Raw genomic sequence first — 15,500 nt, forward strand, 5'->3', positions numbered from 1 at the left:
CAGGCGCACCAAGAAGTGGCGCACAAAGAGCGAGGTTTAAACGCCAAGGGAAACTAACACCTCCCTCTCTCTCTCCATCTACCCCTCTCTCCCTCTCCCTCTCCCTCTCCCTCTCCCTCTCTCTCTCCCTCCCTTTCTCCCTCCCTCCCTTTCTCCCTCTATCTCCCTCCCTTTGCCTCTCCCACTCTCTCTCCACATACATACAAGGGCAAAACAGCAACAATAAGTATCGTAAACAGAAGTGAAACAGTATGCCCTTTTTTGTGAACAAAACAAAAATGGCTGAATGAAACAAAACTTTGCTCTTCCGGCCAGACACGGCGATGAAGAAGAGCCATGAGCTGTACCACGCCAATGTGTCACCACGGGGTTGTCGTACCATGTTGCCACCCGAGACACTACAGACTGTAAGAACGTTTTTGGTATTTTACAACAGCAACAAAAAATGGTGTGGATTTTGTTTATGGCGTTTGCGATTGTTTTAAGCACCTAGTAACAGGTATTACTAATCTATTGATCCTGTCCATATCTCTACACCTGTCATACTTAACAAACATACCAACATACACGAACACGAACACAAACAAACTGTCTTTCCCTTCAGTAAAGTCCTCCAGTGTAGTTCTGAAATCGGCATGAAGTGTGGATCGTTTAAAGGAAAGCAGTTAAATGTTGCACTACTTATTATCGTTGAAATTGTATCACAAAAGCACCCGCGATGATTCCACTCGCGCAGTCCAAGTTTGTGCTCTCTCTTTTTTTTCATTTTTTGCACCAGCTGCTGTGTGGAGTGTGAGTCGACGGCAATACATTTTCTCTTCCATGAAAGCATTATATATTTTCGGCAGACTTCCCTAGAATGGGCTCCCTCCATGCAATGCTGCCATTTGCATCTCTGTGGGGGCTTCACCGGTCGCACGCAACAGGAGCGGGGTGCAATGGAGGTCGCGAGAGGGGTGCAAAGCGAGGACGCCGACGGACGGGGGCAATGGAGGAGGCAGTGGTGAAAGTGTGATATGTGGGGGACAAAAACTAGAAGAATCTGTAAGAATACTAGAACTCCCTAAAAAATACTAGGAAAATGGTTCATCTCCCTACCCAAAACAAAGAAGAGGGGCGTGAGGTCAAAAAAATTCTCAATCTTAAACTATTTTTCCCTTTACCTACGCGGTACTGTAACACAAACACTTCCATAAATGTGGCCCCATTTTTTTATTTGTTTGGCACCGTGTGAAATGTTGTTTGGTTTGACCATGCTGAATTTGAAAATGAAATAAATATTTTCCAGTGTATAATACGATTTGATGCTGTTCAGGTCCAACTCGTACGAGAAGGTGGTGCAGCTGGACGCAGTGACCCCCATCGGGGACACCGGCCTCTACCCGGCGGGCCTCGCCGCTACAAACCCCCTGCCGCCGCAGCCGCCGCCGCCACAGCAGCCGCAGCAGCCGCAGCCGTCGCAGCAACAGCAGCAGCAGCAGCAGCAGCAGCAACACCAGCCGCAGCCGCAGGCGTCAGCCGGGCCGCCGCCGCCGCTGCAGCCGCCGCCGGCGCCGGCGCCGCGCCCCGGGCACCACGCGACGCATCACTACGACAACCGGGCCATGCAGTACTACCGCCTGTGGATCTACACGTGCAACGGCCTGCTCCTCGTGTGCGTGCTGGGCTTCGCCGTGGTCGCCTGCCACACGGTGGTCTTCGACTCGCGCCGCAGCCTCGTGCCGGGCCTCAGCCTGCTGCAGCCCACCTTCCTCTACGGCTACCTGGCCGTGCTCTCCCAGAGCGGCTTCATCCAGATGATAGGTGAGCCTCTTCACACTCTGGAAAGTATCTTGGTAAATTTACAACCTGCTGCATATTTACGATTAACAGAATATGCTGTAAATTTACTACATCCCATTTCTGCTTGCCAATCCCAATGGATTCCAAGCCAATACATAAAGTGCTTGCAATTTTAAATTTCAAATTTTCCTGTAATTAACTCTTACAAAATTTTATCACGGTGATAAAACGACACCAGAAAACAATTCTCAGGTCCCAATGGCCCCGGGTGGTCGTCGTCGTAAGAAAAGTCCATGACTGGCCCGCGTGGTGAGCCTCTCTCTCTCCTCTCCTCCCATCGGAAAACCATAATCGCAGAACAGAGTGGGGCGCGCCGGCCGATTGGGCGGGCAAGACGCAGCCTAATGGCCCCGCTCTCCCCTAGGGTGAGCTCACGGCCCCCTCATGACGATACTCGTCCTCTCTCCCCTCCCGGATGTGATAAATCACCCGCCCTCTTTTGTCGTCTGCTATTTGGCGGCGGCAAGCAAGTGGCCTAATATCGCAACGCCAACAACACGCCGCCGCCGCGCGCTCGCGCCCTCCCTCTCTCTCTGAAATTGTAACGATTGGGAACGACGACAAAAATGGATGGAAGGGGGCGGAGGGGGGCGGAGTTGAAGCGCCAAGGAGGTCCAAGTAAGGGCATAACAGCTCCAGATGGTACTATGGTAATGGATTTGGCGCCTTTGCAAAGGGAAAAAAACAGATACGATTTATTTTAAAGATGCATCGATTAAGGACGTTACATCAGCCAAAGGCATGGAAATTTCTCACACTTGGGACATTTTCGTGCCTAGACTACAGAAGTGCGAAATCGTCATACCCCTGCAAAGCCATTAAAGTAATTTTCAGATCATGTCTTCATATCACACACGATCAATAATTTATACATTTGTTCGAATATGTTACAACATTGTCAGGCGAAAGAAGAAGGGGATAATTTGCTACCGTGTACGGTACGTGTACGAAGAACTACCTTCAAAAATGTACGCAGACTTGAAAAAAGAATGGCAATTTCTTGGCGCTCCTTTAAAAGAGGACGGGTTTTACACCGACGGAAAGTCGTTGCAAGTTAAAGCAACAACCTCGCCGTCCGTTGTTTTACACCCGTAAGTTTGGGTTTCCGCGCGGCCACCACCAACACGGCAGCAGGCGTCCCGCGCCACGGGCAGCAGCCACCGCGTTCACAATTCATTCGCTATTCGCTCCACACCGCTACACCGGCGGCTAAGCTGGGCAGCGGCACACCGGCGTGCGGGGTGGGGGCGGGGCTAGGATTGGAAGCCCTGGAAAGTTTCCGGAAAAAACGAAAAATTTGGGGGAAAACAAGCCTAGGAAATTTTCGGAAATTTTCCGGAAACTTTCACTCTAGGAAGGAAGGGGGCGGGCTAACAAGAAAACACGCCGGCATCCGGCCTGACGTCACTCCAACCAGCCTCACGCACTTGAACTGCTCGACCGAGCGGGTCACAATGAGATCGCCGCTTCAAACAGCCTCATCAGCAGGGAACAATGACAAAAGGGGCGGGCGGGGATGATGGGTGAGGGGCAGAAATGTGGGCGGGGGGTAGAGGATGTGGGCGGGACGGTACGGGGGGTTTCCAAAATTCATGACTATACAATATTCTCTGCGCCGCGCCGCTCCGCCTGATGTGGGTCGAGCGTGAATCTCTCCCCAATGACCAGCGAAGGGCCTAAACTACCACACAGACGAGAGCTCCGCGCGCGCTCTCCCACTCACTCGCCGCACACTCACTCACACTCGCGCACCGCGGGCCGAGCCGGGAGAGGAATTCCCTTTCCGCCGCGCACACCGTGAGCCGCGCAGCCATCTCGTTAATCATTCCTCAAAGTCATTTCTAAGCCGGGAGAGCGGGCGGGAGGGCGGGGCGGTGCAGCCGGGAAAACGCCGCCCCACCCCACCCCCGCAGACTGCTCGCCTCGATCTCGGCGCAGCAAAAGGATATGATAACTCGCGGTGCGCGAGCGAACTTAATTCGAGTCGGTGTATAAGAGCTCAGACATTTCCTTCTCTCGCAAGCACGCGAGCACCCTCTGCAAAAAGAGCCGAGTGCATTAAGGAGAGCAGGGGTATTCCGAGATACAGCCACGCAACAACAACTGGTTGTCATGTTGCAGGCTGTCTGGGGGCGAGGCGGCTCAACCAGAAGCTGCTCAACGTGTACTGGCTGCTGCTGTTCCTGCTGCTGTTCGGCGACGGCATGGTGGGCATCGTGTGGCTCTTCCGCTTCGAGTCCATCTGCGAGGAGCTGCGGCCCTGGCTGCGCCAGCGGCTGCTCCAGGAGTACGGCGGCGACCCGTACTTCACGACCACCTGGGACGCCTACCAGCGCGACAACCGCTGCTGCGGCGTCCAGGGCCCCGCCGACTACTCGGGTGAGTTGAGTAGCGGACGAGCGGTGCTTGCCAGGAGGGCGTGCGTCGTCCGGGTCAAATTTGGCTGGCCATTTTTATATATCAATTTATTTCATTTTTATTTTTTTATGGTATACCATAATTATGTTTTATAATACGTTACATTCCTAATAGATTATGTAGGATACTGCATTTTTTTTAAATCAATGCTCAAAAATTGTTTTTGTCCCTCAGCGCTAAACCGGAGCTACGGCTGGCTGCCCGAGAGTTGCTGCCGAGTGCCGCCGCCTCATCTCTACCCACAGCCCCCGCGATCCGCGGCGCTCAGAAACTTCCACCACTACGGTGAGGAGGATACGCACCCAGCACCACAATCTAAAATATTTACTAGAAAATTTGCATAAAGTGACTACCAAAGTTTTGTGCTGCTGTATCGAGAAATTCTTCAGTATTAGTAAACTGTTTCCCTGTGTTACAATACATTTTCCTAGTATTACAGGTACTAGGAAAACGTTTAGTAATACCATGTAAAAGTTTAGTAATACTAAGACTTTCTTGCAACTATAGAACAGCACTAGAACTATAATAGTTAATAAACTATTCAAATTTTCGAGGGAATAGTTGAGAGGACAAGAACATGTCGAACTAACTAACGGACGCTCTCCTGCCCACAGGCACCACCACGTCCACGCCGTCCACCACCACGGTGGGGCTGGACGACGAGTACCACATCCTGTCCGCGCTGCCCGAGGGCGACGGCCGCCCGGGGGTGGTGCTGGACGCCGCCGACCTCTACTGCGGCGGTGAGCTGCCGCCCCCGCCGCCGCCCGAGACGCCGCCGCTGCCCGGCCCCGGGGGCGGCGGCGCGAGCAGCACCGTCAGCAGCAGCAGCGTGGGCAGCGGCGGCGCCAGCACGGGTGGCCTGGGCGGCGGCTTCGGCGGCGGCGGCGTCCTGAGCGGCGGCGGCCCCGTCGTGCCCACGGGCGGCGGCCGCATCATCACGCACACGGTGCTGAGGCCCACGCCGCCGCCGCCGCCGCGCTACTACCGCACGGGCTGCGAGGAGCGCCTCCTCGTCTGGCTCAAGTCGGCCGCCGACATGCTCTTCATCGTCGGCTACTGCATCCTGGGCTTCGTCAAAGTCTGCTTCCTCGGCATCCTCAGGTGAGCGGCTCAGCCAGAGTCATATATACGGATTTGAAGGCCGGGAAGAAAATAGGAAAAGTTGCGGAAAAAAGGAAAAAAGGAAAAAACGAAAATTTTAAAAAAAGACTCGCTTTTGGGTTTTTTTTTTCCCAAATTTCGGAAAAAGTTTTTCTTTTGAAAAACTTGAACTTTTTCGTAAAATTAGAGTCTTTGAGTCTTTATAGTCATATCACGGTGTCTGGCCTACCCCAACCCGAAAATGTAACGTGTAAAAGGGTTACGACTCAGCAGTATTGCGGGTTTGCCTACTCCAAGGGGCCGGCGCCTTATAAGGCGGGTGGGGCGAATTAGATAAACCCGCATACTGCTGTATCGTAGTCGTAGCCAACAACGAGTAGTCCCCGTTCGGGCTGTGGGCGGCTTGTCTACCCCTGCAAGCTGTACAGCATGGCCACCAGACAGGATTGGGGTCGAGGACACGAATCCCCACCCCCACCCCCCGCCAGAGGTCAATAAACTTATTAACCTTATTTCCTTGACTCCCGCAGATACGAGATCAAGGAGATGATCCAGAAGATCCGGATGCTGCAGGGCGACCTGACCGCGCCGCAGCTCAGCTCCCCGGACCAGGACCCGCAAGGCAGGAAGACGCCTCCGCCCGGGCCGCAGGCGCAGCAGGCGCGCTTCTCCAACAACAACGGCTCGCTGGTCACGGGCCGCGGGCCGCAGCAGGACGACTCGCCCGTCATAGGTGAGCGTCGACAAGGGCGCCATCGACTCGACGTCATGTCATGTCGTACACCGGATACTCCAGTGTGTGAATTTTCAATTCAATTTTTCAATTCGCACCTTTACAACATTCCGATCGCTTTGCCTCGCAGGGAGCTCGCGGACGCCGCAGGAGCGGAGAGGCCGCGCCGACTCGGGCACGACGCCGCTGCTCATGCAGCCGGGCGAGAGCCTGCAGACGACGCCGCTGCACCAGAACCCCCCACCCCCCACTACCTCCATGTCCATGAAGGCCTCCTCCTCGGACGGCCCCGTGCAGCTGCAGCACACGCCCATGCTGCACCAGCGCCACCACCACCACCACCTGTCGCTGCAGGACGGCGGGCAGGACGACTCGGACACCAACAGCCACTGCGCGCTGCTCATCTCGGACGAGACGGCGGGCCCCGGTGGGGGGCTGGCCGGCGGCGGCCCCGGCGAGGGCGGCGGCAAGGTCACTCGCCAGGGCTCCAACGGCAACAACAACTACGAGCTCCACGAGCTGCACGACATCAACCGGGTGCTGCTGGCGCGCAACAGGCACCGCACCGACATATGACTACGGCGTTGGTTGGCCGCCTGGTTCCCCCGGGACAACGTGCAGTTCCCGTTCGGGATCATAGCGACGGGCCAGGGCCCCGCCAAGGGCGCTGCCAAGCAGGGCAAGGAGAAGGACTAGACCGCCCGGCCGGCTGCCCAGCAGCGGGGCCCACGCGGCCTCGTGGACACTGTCCAGGCGCCTCCGAACATCTCCGAACATCTCCCGAACTACTACTGTGTGTGATCTGGGACAACCCACAAGTGACGAATGAACGTTGTGCATGTGAGTGTGCGTGTGTGTTTCTTTTATAACTTAACAAGACAATTTCCCTTAGGACGAAAAAATTATATAAAAAATTGGAAAGAGGCTCAGTTTTTTTTATATTGAGCAACGTAGAAAGTGAAGTGTGGACCTCCCTCGGACAGAATTGTACTGTACCTGATCTGGAGTTTTGAACTCTTAACGTGATCATGAGAAAAAGTGGAACTTTAAGTAAAGTGTTACAAGAACACAGAACATTCGCAGCTTAGGCAGTGAACTACAAAACTGAAAGAGTACCTCAAGCGCATTTGTAATAGGGGAGTGAGGACATTTTAGGACATATTTACCTTCAAATTCATTATCGAATTTAAAATATATCTCAAAAAGTGTGCCTTTGTTTTTATCAGAAAGCTTTCCGTATAGGTAATTGTTTTCCTTTATAATCATGATCAAGAGCAATTTTGTACATCCAAATGATTCGTATGGTTTCATTAAATCCTCTGCCATATAATAGTGACTGATATAAAAACATCAACTGTTTTTGTCCACAAATCTCAAATTTTTCTCACAATGCTGAAGCTTTCGGTCCTTGATTTCTAGAAATCAGAGTGCAAACTCATAATAAAAATGAAGCTCATGACCATATTCATGGTAAAGTTTAAGAGAGATTTAGACAAATTACGCGAGCGTTGTAGGACTAACGGAAAATGTGCATGTGTGAGTACAAAAAAGTCAACGCCATTGAAATTTAAAGACAATATAAATTGCTGCGTGGATTTGCACAGCATACCTAAAAATTACCCCTAAGAAGTCTTCACAACAGACCCTTCCAATTGTTGCTTGTAATCAAATGTACATAGTGCAAATAAACAAGGGTGCATTATTTCTCTACTACAGTCATAACTTATTACATGCTACCAAAAAAGTGTTGGGGAGAAAACAGTAAGAGAAGATTTTTATCAAACTCACCTTATATGGCTCGGAAAGCTTAGTGATGTGGTCCACAACTGCACCCCCAATCACAACCTTCAAATAAATTATATATAGGAGAAAATAAGTAAAAGAAAGGTAAAGGTTTGGGAATATATTTCAATTCAATTTATAGAACAAGAAAAGATGGATTAACTTACAACATTTGGTTTCTTCTCTGTTGGTCCATTTCCCCTTGGCATTGTATTATGAGTAGACCTGCAATAGTAGTAAAATTTTATTTATTTTTATTAAGAAGAAAATGAGGTAGGACAAGAACCATTGTATCTATAATAAAATGGAATTGTATAACAAAATAATGAGGAAAGTCAACATACCTTGTGAGACAAAGTTCAGAGAGGTCAACAGCTATCTTTGCCCCAACAGCAGCATTGTTTTGAATGAGAGCAACATCTATGCACAAAAGTTAAGAAATTATTCTACAAACATTACTTGTTGGTTAATATAATACTAAAACTCAGTGTACTGTCACTCATGGCAACATGACTAAAAAAGGATACTTGTACTCAGTGAGCGGCCCTCAGTGCTTTTGGCAACGTGACTAAGTATATATGGAGTAATATCCTTCCCCTTAATTCCTTTCTGATTGGCCTCTTGAACAGCATTCTTAATTATGTCTTCCATTTCATCACCTGCAAGAAGCGAGTGCATGGAATAAATTCCATTACCAAAATTCAAATTCAACAGAAAAAGGAACGAAATAAACTATTAAAAATTATACACACTTGGAATAGAATTACTCTCAGGTACTGGTACAGCAATAACAATTCCACTTCTGAGTTCACTGTGCCTCATTATGTCAAGCAACTTTGCAGCCTCTTCTGTGGTTTTAACATTGTAAGGAGAAGAGAACCCGCTCTTTCTTGAGTAGAAAGCAGGAAAGTCCTTATTAGAACCAAATGTGGCAACCAAGACTCCTTGGGTTTCCTGAAATTGAAATAGAAGTCGGTGTTTTTTGGTTATTTTAGCACCAGAGGATTAGAACCTTGTTTCACTCTACGATCTTATACTTGCCAAGTATTCCAAAGTCCTTTCTATATCAAGAATACTTTTAGCACCACTGCAAACAACACCAACAGGTGTGCAGCCAAGTTCAATAAGGTCAGCACTGACATCCATAGTAGTCTCTCCACCTCTGTGAACTCCTCCAATACCACCTTTAAATCAGAATTGAAAGCAAAACATTAGTCAGTTATTCCCTACTCTCTAAAAGAATTATGAGAAAATATAAGAAATTTATAGCTGGCAGAGTAACATCAAAACAAAAATTTCTTACCCGTCACCATTACTGGAACTCCAATAGAGTTAGAAACAGCAAGTGTAGTTGAAACAGTAGTGCCTCCATTCATTTTCTACACACAAAAAAAATGTAAAAAATATTTAGAAAAATACCTTTGATATTTTGTCTGAAAGCTGTCGAGGCAAAAAGTCATTTATTTTTTTAATTTACCTGAGACAGCACAAAAGGCAAGTCACGATATGAAGTCTTGTAAGTATTTTCTTTCACTTCTCCAAGATGAAGGAGTGTCTCATCATCTATACCAACTTTGATCCTTCCTTTAACAATGGCAATAGTAGCAGGAGTTGCTCCCTGTTTGAAGTTAAAGAATAGACGGTAAAGTAATCAAAGAATATTTTTATCAATCAAATTATCAGGCTTACAAACATACATTTTGGCGAACGATGTTTTGAACTTGAAAGGCTGTCTCAACATTAGTAGGATGTGGCATTCCATGAGTGATAATGGCGGATTCAAGTGTTACTATTGGTTTCTTCTCTAAAAGTGCACATCGAACTTCATCTGAGACATCAATGAACTCATGATTCATTGAACTTTGGCGGATGATGGAACTATGCCGTCTTTGAGGCAATGCATGTATGTATCCTTTCTGCTTGCTAGACAAATAACCAAGCAGTCGTGGCAGGCGATCTGAAACAAAAAGAAATGGACACATACAGCTGTTTGCAAAACTCAACTATTACAACAGTCTTTGCATAGTTGCAATCACAAAGACGCAAATACAATTACACCAATGACCTCGCCCATCTATAATCCCCACAGCTACTAGGGTTACTACAATAATCAGAGTGTTCTGTCAGAAATCTAATTGAAAATAAGCGAGAAGGAAATTGTAGCTAACCTAACGGTTGCTGTAAGAAAAATTTCATTTCGACACGTTCAAAACGACACTAGACGTAGTTGTGGATAGCTGGGAGCCGTTTCGAATGTCGCCTCTTCGAGAACAACGTTAAAATCAATGTCTTCCAGTTAAAAGAATTAAAAGTAACTCGCGACAAGTAAGAACGCAAACGGCACAACAAGGTAAACACGCCGTGCGCACCCCCACCACCACCTCGCTCCCCACAGCTGATCGCCCCGGGGAGTATGGGAAATTGCAAAGTGCAATGTAGATGGACTTACCCCGCTCCCCCGTGCGGCCAGGGGTAGCGCCACCGCACCGTAGCTACTCTGGGGGGAGGTGGGAGGGAGGGAGATACAGCGGGCTATAAACGCGAACGGGAGTGGGCTGCCAGAAAGAGTTGGTTGGAAAAGACATCGCGGAGAGACGACACCGCTTCCCGCTCCACTCAGGGTCCCTTTTGCATCGAATGGTAGGTCAGATTCAGACCGTTGAGCAGCCCGGGAGCTCGTTGCGGCACGAGAGGACGAGGGTGAGCGTGAAAACGGGCGCAGACAGAGGCCCAGCAAGCGCAGCTTCTCTGTCGTCGACGGGGAGACAAGCACAGACCCACAGTGATTGCCACAGAAACAGCTTAGAGATTCATTCGTACCGCCCGAGGGGTGCTCGGCTTAGAGCGCTGTCCCGGCTTAGCAGGGGGTGGTGGGCGGGGCGGGGCGCGAAGGGGCGCGGCCGGGGCGCGGGGGCCTGCTGGAGCGGGGCGGGGCGAGTCAGGGGGCGACGAACAGGCAACAGGCGTGGATGTAGAGGAGGGGTGGATCGGCGCGGCTTGCAAGTGGCGACGGCTGGCTGCTCGAGGGTGGCGGCTGCTCGGCTGCCTTCGCGGGGCGTGGTGGGGCGTGGCGGGGCGCGGCGTGGCGGGGTGAGCCGGGGCGTGCCATGGCGCTGGCCCCGCAGAGCCAGTCCGCGTCCGGGCGCTGAGGGAGCCACCACGACTCGCCTGCCTCCTGCCACCGGCACAGCGCGGGCCCCGCCGCGCCCCCGACGTCCGCCGCCGCCACGCCGCCACGCCCCTCTCCGCCCTCGCGGCCGCGCGCCCGGCCCGGCGCACCCTCCGGCGCACCCACCGGCGCACCCTCCGGCGCCTGCCTGACCTGGGCCAGCTCCACGCCGTAGACCGCGTCCAGCGCGTCCGGCCGGCAGGTGAGTCAACAGGCAAACGACCTCCATAGGGAGCGCCCTCGCCGCGGACCTAGTTCGGGACGGGTCACCAGTCAGGTCAGAAGGACTGTGTCCAGAGAGAACGGAACGCAGGCCGGTGTTCTCTTCTTTCGGACAAGGCTGTCGGGAAAGAAAAAAAAAAGCAAAATAAAATACGTGTGAGGAGGAACCAGAAAAAGTCCTGGAAACTTTTCTTGGGTTCGATGACACTTGCTTGGGCTGCAGCATCACTTCTGATGCAGGATAGTCACCCAGACCCGCCCCGCCCTGCCCCGCCAGACCCCGCCCCACACCCCATGTGTCCGTACCAGGCCGTCGATACGAGGCCGTTTGTTTTCATTCCAATCTATTCTTGAGGCGGGGCGGGGCCGGCCTGGTCCGTCCCGGTCCAGGGAGAGGTGGGAGGGGAGAGGGCGAAGAGTTTCAGAACTCACAAGAGACACGGGGATGCGTTTCTTTGCAACCGTGTCGGTCTCTTTCTACCGCGCGAGCGTGTGAGAGGGAGGGGGGCAGAGTACTTGACTGGAGACAAAGTAAGACTGCCTCCTCCAGAATAACCACACTGCCACGCAGCTTCACCACGCCTCGCACCCTTCTACCCCTTCTCCCACTTTACCCAAACCCGGGCTCCGTTTCCGGTGTTCGTTGCGCTCGTCGCGCGAATAAGATTTTTTTGTGTGTTTGTTTTTGTTTCATTTTTATGACGCTGTGTGTCTTTGTGTGTTGTTCCACGAAGCCGCTTTTGTTCCAGCGCGCTGCTGCGGGGCGTTCGGTTTGTTTGCTATATACTCACAATCCAATCCACCCACCACACCACCCACACCCCCCCTTTCTGTCCGCGAGAGAGACTTTAATTTTTCTATTTTATACCATATTTCCGAACATTTCATTCTTCTTTGTAAATATTTTATTTCAGTTTTGTGATAGGCACCAGCACACACACACATACACACACGCACGCACACGCACACAACACAAAGCCCCGCCCCACCCGACCTCATATAATCACAAGCAACCCCCGCAAACACGGCAGCAATTAATCTGTCGGGGAGTCGTTGCTGCACGCCCCGCCCCGCCCGCATGCTGGCGCCCGCACCCTGTCGCCGCGGGACCAGCCACGCCGCAAGCGTCAGGAGATGTTGGAACGCACCGCAAATTACCGTAAAAATATAATTACCATAAACTGGAAAATGCGATAAAAATCGTCACGAAGCATGCACCGTGACGGCCAATGATTTTCTTGTCTTTTGTTTTTTTTGCCTGGGGGAGGTAAAAAGGAGGGGGACTTGACGGTAGCCGGCAAGTAGGAGGTGAAGGTATGTCTCGAAGTGCAGTCTATTGAAAGCGATTGAAAGTTATTTGAAGAAACAAAAGTCAAAAATAAATCTTTTTCTGTCAGCTGTCGTTTTACACGTGGCCCCTCCGAGGAGTCTGCCTGTAACTACAGGATCGAACGCATTCAATAACAATTGGGAATGTACCTTCGCTTGAATTTACTGGAGGTCGGGTTGTGTCTATGTGGTGCCCAGTCACGCACGTCTACACGCCATCGAATGGTTTCTCTAGATGTTCCTCGGGAACACTGTTAGCGGTTTTGCAAACGTTTGAAAGAATCCGTTACTATTTCGAAGAAATTATTTGCAAGCTCTGCCATCAGTGTAGAAGTGCGTCGCTGGACTTAGGCACAGAGCCTTCCATTCCATTTTTAGTGCGTTCTCACCCTCGACACCCTTCAAACGCTTTCGACGTGCCTTATTTGCCACACACGGGCATTGCACACCACCGGAAGACCCAAGAGTTGCATTCACCTCTGGCCTAACATCGCCCTCCTCAATAGTGTAAGGCCCGTAACTTGGTATTCGCACGGCAGCCATTAGGGAGCGTATGTGGCGTGGCGCGGAGCCCAGCCTTATGCCCGGTCTGTGCCAAGGAGAGCGCATGGGACGATTGCACGCCACGCCACCGCGGGGTTTGTGGACAAAGTTTCGTCCGATGCCGCTGCCGCTACCACCACCGCGGGGCTGAATACTAAGCATCCGCAAGGGGGCGACGCTCGCCCTGATCGGGAAGAGGGAAGGCGATAGTGAAAGGGGAAGGGAGGGGGCGGTGCGCTGCGGTCCCGTGTGAGTGGCCGTACCCCTCTGAGGGGTAGGGGAGGGGGGAGAGGGGGGAGGCTAATAAAAAGACAGAGCCGGAGGGAGCGAGTAGCGCCGCTCGACGGGGTGGCTGTATATTAGGGAGCTGCTGAGCTGAGGAAAGAGACAGTTATTGGCCGGATGGGAAAAAGGAAAGGAGTGTGTGGGGGAGAGTAGGAGGAGTGAGGAGTGGGGAGGGGAGACTGGAGGGGTTTGTTTTCTCAGGGCAAAGCGGCCGGAGCAGCAGCGGCAGCAGCGCCGCGGTGACCAGAAAGGGATTATCCAGAAAGTACGTCGTCCGCTATTTGCGGTTACGAAACGGCCAAGTTCAGGCAGGAGGTCCCTGTGCGACCTCTCCTATAGCGCCTTGTAGGTAGGCAACATCTTGCCTGCAGTGCACGCGTGCACCGCGGGGTGGCCTACCCCGAGTCTCGCAGGCGCTCAGCTCCCGTAATAATTTGGCTGATTCATCTGATGGAAACGAAGGTACTTCACGGTGAAAAATAGTGGTAGGTTGTAAAGGAAAATTTTCCAGGACAGGTGTCGTAAAATTACAAAACAAAATTGTTAAATTACAGGCACTATGTATCGACTTGGGATTCATCGACGAGCGAGTTTGAAGTAGGGCTCTCAAAACCCGGACGGCGGGTACCCGGGTTACCCGGGTAGGAACCGGGTAAATGGGTCCTACCGGGTAACAGCGGGTAACCCTGGTAACCCTCTGTGAAATCCCAGTTATTTTTTTTACGTGTAGGGCGGGTGGAGGTTGAAGATAAAGGGGCGAATTGGAAGAACAGGAGGGAAGAAAAAGGCAGGAAGCAGGGGAAGAGTCCCCATCTCCCTAGGGAGGCGGGAAAGGTGCTTCGTCAGGAGCAAGAATCGTGCTGAGCCACGCTGGTGTTGATGGTCCTACTTGTTGTTACTTGAGTCTCGTCCATAGAGGCGGAGCAGGAGGAAGGGGCGGGGTCGGGTTGGGCCAAGGAGTGTGTTGAGGTGAGGCGGGGTGGGGCGGGGTGGGGCGCGGTGGGCAGGTCCGAGGCTGGGTTGGCAGTCTACCCTGCGGCCCAGTACAGCAACAGGTTTCATAAATAAACCGCGGTGCTATGGACGCAGTGCGAGAGAGATAGCTTGATTCTACCAGAATGTAGTATTGTAAAGTTTCGAATTCTGTAGTCAGAAAACCTAAAACGAACCCGGTGTGGGAATCGAACTGCCGAGACATAGCGACCATATCACGAACCATTGATTGGGACATATTGCAAGTAGCTAGTTACTAAATTTAAACCTAGGCGGCAACAAACCTGTGCCTGCATGTGTCCATTTACACACTACAAATTTGTAATTCAGTGTTAACCTTCGATCAATCAATCAATCAATCGCTATTTCTCTCTGTTTGTCTCTATCTTATCTCTGTCTCGGAGCTAGTCGCCAGGCGAGCACGTCTGTTGCAGAAGGGAAATAAAAGGAGCGACAAGCTGCCGGAGGCAGACAGACGCTCGGCACACGGTCGGACAGAGAGACAGAATCGCTGAGCCGATCCGCGAGACAGCACGGGGTAGTAGTGGAGATCACCTGCATGAATGTTTCATGTAGCACATGACGTGGTGCGCAAGGGGGGGGGGTGAGAGAGAGAGAGAGAGAGAGAGAGAGAGAGAGAGAGAGAGACTAACTGTCGGGCGATTGTCGAGAAAGTATCTAAAAAGACGAATAATTACGTTAGGATATCGGAATTAAAGTGGATAACGTGGGGATATCCGAAGTCTTTTCTTGGTAGGCAGCCCATTCTACACCGCTGTGTCACGCATTTTGTCCACTTTTCTGGCAGCATTGAAGCCGCGGCAGCCATCCGCTTGGGCTTCGTAAAACCAAATGTGGGCCGGATAAACGCCTGCTGTGGCATTTCCGTGCATGTGTTAGGTGTGGGTGTGAGGGTGTTTGTGTGTTAGAGAAGACTGCGCAACCTACTCGGAAAACTGAACAAAAGTGCACATTGTATTCTAAGTTATTAGAAGCTTTTTTCATGGCGAAAGTGGAAATTCCAGTGTTCTAGTCTAGTTTGCAGTGTCATTTTGTTTGTGCAACCTTCCCCCTCCCCAC

At 51.5% G+C, this 15,500-nt stretch overlaps 3 protein-coding genes across 6 annotated transcripts in view; 2 read left to right on the forward strand and 1 right to left on the reverse strand.

Moving 5' to 3' along the window:
- Positions 1-7,807, forward strand: part of LOC113211525 (uncharacterized) — a 24,241-nt gene extending 16,434 nt beyond the window's left edge. The window contains exons 1-7 of one of the 2 annotated variants that reach the window (XM_052265391.1): positions 322-407; positions 1,316-1,803; positions 3,964-4,221; positions 4,435-4,545; positions 4,875-5,364; positions 5,895-6,097; positions 6,228-7,807. In XM_052265391.1, coding sequence (XP_052121351.1) covers positions 337-407; positions 1,316-1,803; positions 3,964-4,221; positions 4,435-4,545; positions 4,875-5,364; positions 5,895-6,097; positions 6,228-6,673 — 2,067 coding nt within the window. In that variant the 5' untranslated portion in view covers positions 322-336 and the 3' untranslated portion in view covers positions 6,674-7,807. Of the gene's footprint in view, positions 1-321; positions 408-1,315; positions 1,804-3,963; positions 4,222-4,434; positions 4,546-4,874; positions 5,365-5,894; positions 6,098-6,227 lie in introns of those variants that run through there. The other variant, XM_026429918.2, reaches the window with a different exon arrangement.
- The window catches only part of LOC113211521 (uncharacterized), a 181,885-nt gene extending 171,625 nt beyond the window's left edge, over positions 1-10,260 (reverse strand). For both annotated transcript variants that reach the window (XM_026429911.2, XM_052265390.1), the window contains exons 1-10: positions 10,048-10,260; positions 9,577-9,836; positions 9,357-9,497; positions 9,183-9,258; positions 8,921-9,063; positions 8,632-8,833; positions 8,407-8,538; positions 8,224-8,299; positions 8,047-8,104; positions 7,886-7,942 (exon numbers count right to left, since the gene is read on the reverse strand). In XM_026429911.2, the coding sequence (XP_026285696.1) occupies positions 7,886-7,942; positions 8,047-8,104; positions 8,224-8,299; positions 8,407-8,538; positions 8,632-8,833; positions 8,921-9,063; positions 9,183-9,258; positions 9,357-9,497; positions 9,577-9,836; positions 10,048-10,075 (1,173 nt within the window). In that variant the 5' untranslated portion in view covers positions 10,076-10,260. The remainder of the gene's footprint in view (positions 1-7,885; positions 7,943-8,046; positions 8,105-8,223; positions 8,300-8,406; positions 8,539-8,631; positions 8,834-8,920; positions 9,064-9,182; positions 9,259-9,356; positions 9,498-9,576; positions 9,837-10,047) is intronic.
- A 765-nt stretch (positions 10,261-11,025) lies between these two features.
- LOC113211484 (melatonin receptor type 1A-like) overlaps positions 11,026-15,500 on the forward strand; it is a 65,609-nt gene continuing 61,134 nt past the window's right edge. For both annotated transcript variants that reach the window (XM_026429861.2, XM_052265393.1), the window contains exon 1: positions 11,026-11,250. The gene's annotated coding sequence lies outside the window, so the exon portion shown is untranslated. The remainder of the gene's footprint in view (positions 11,251-15,500) is intronic.

This window comes from Frankliniella occidentalis, unplaced genomic scaffold, assembly GCF_000697945.3.
Source record: "Frankliniella occidentalis isolate FOCC.00 unplaced genomic scaffold, Focc_3.1 Scaffold26, whole genome shotgun sequence".
Taxonomy (NCBI): Eukaryota; Metazoa; Arthropoda; class Insecta; order Thysanoptera; family Thripidae; genus Frankliniella; species Frankliniella occidentalis.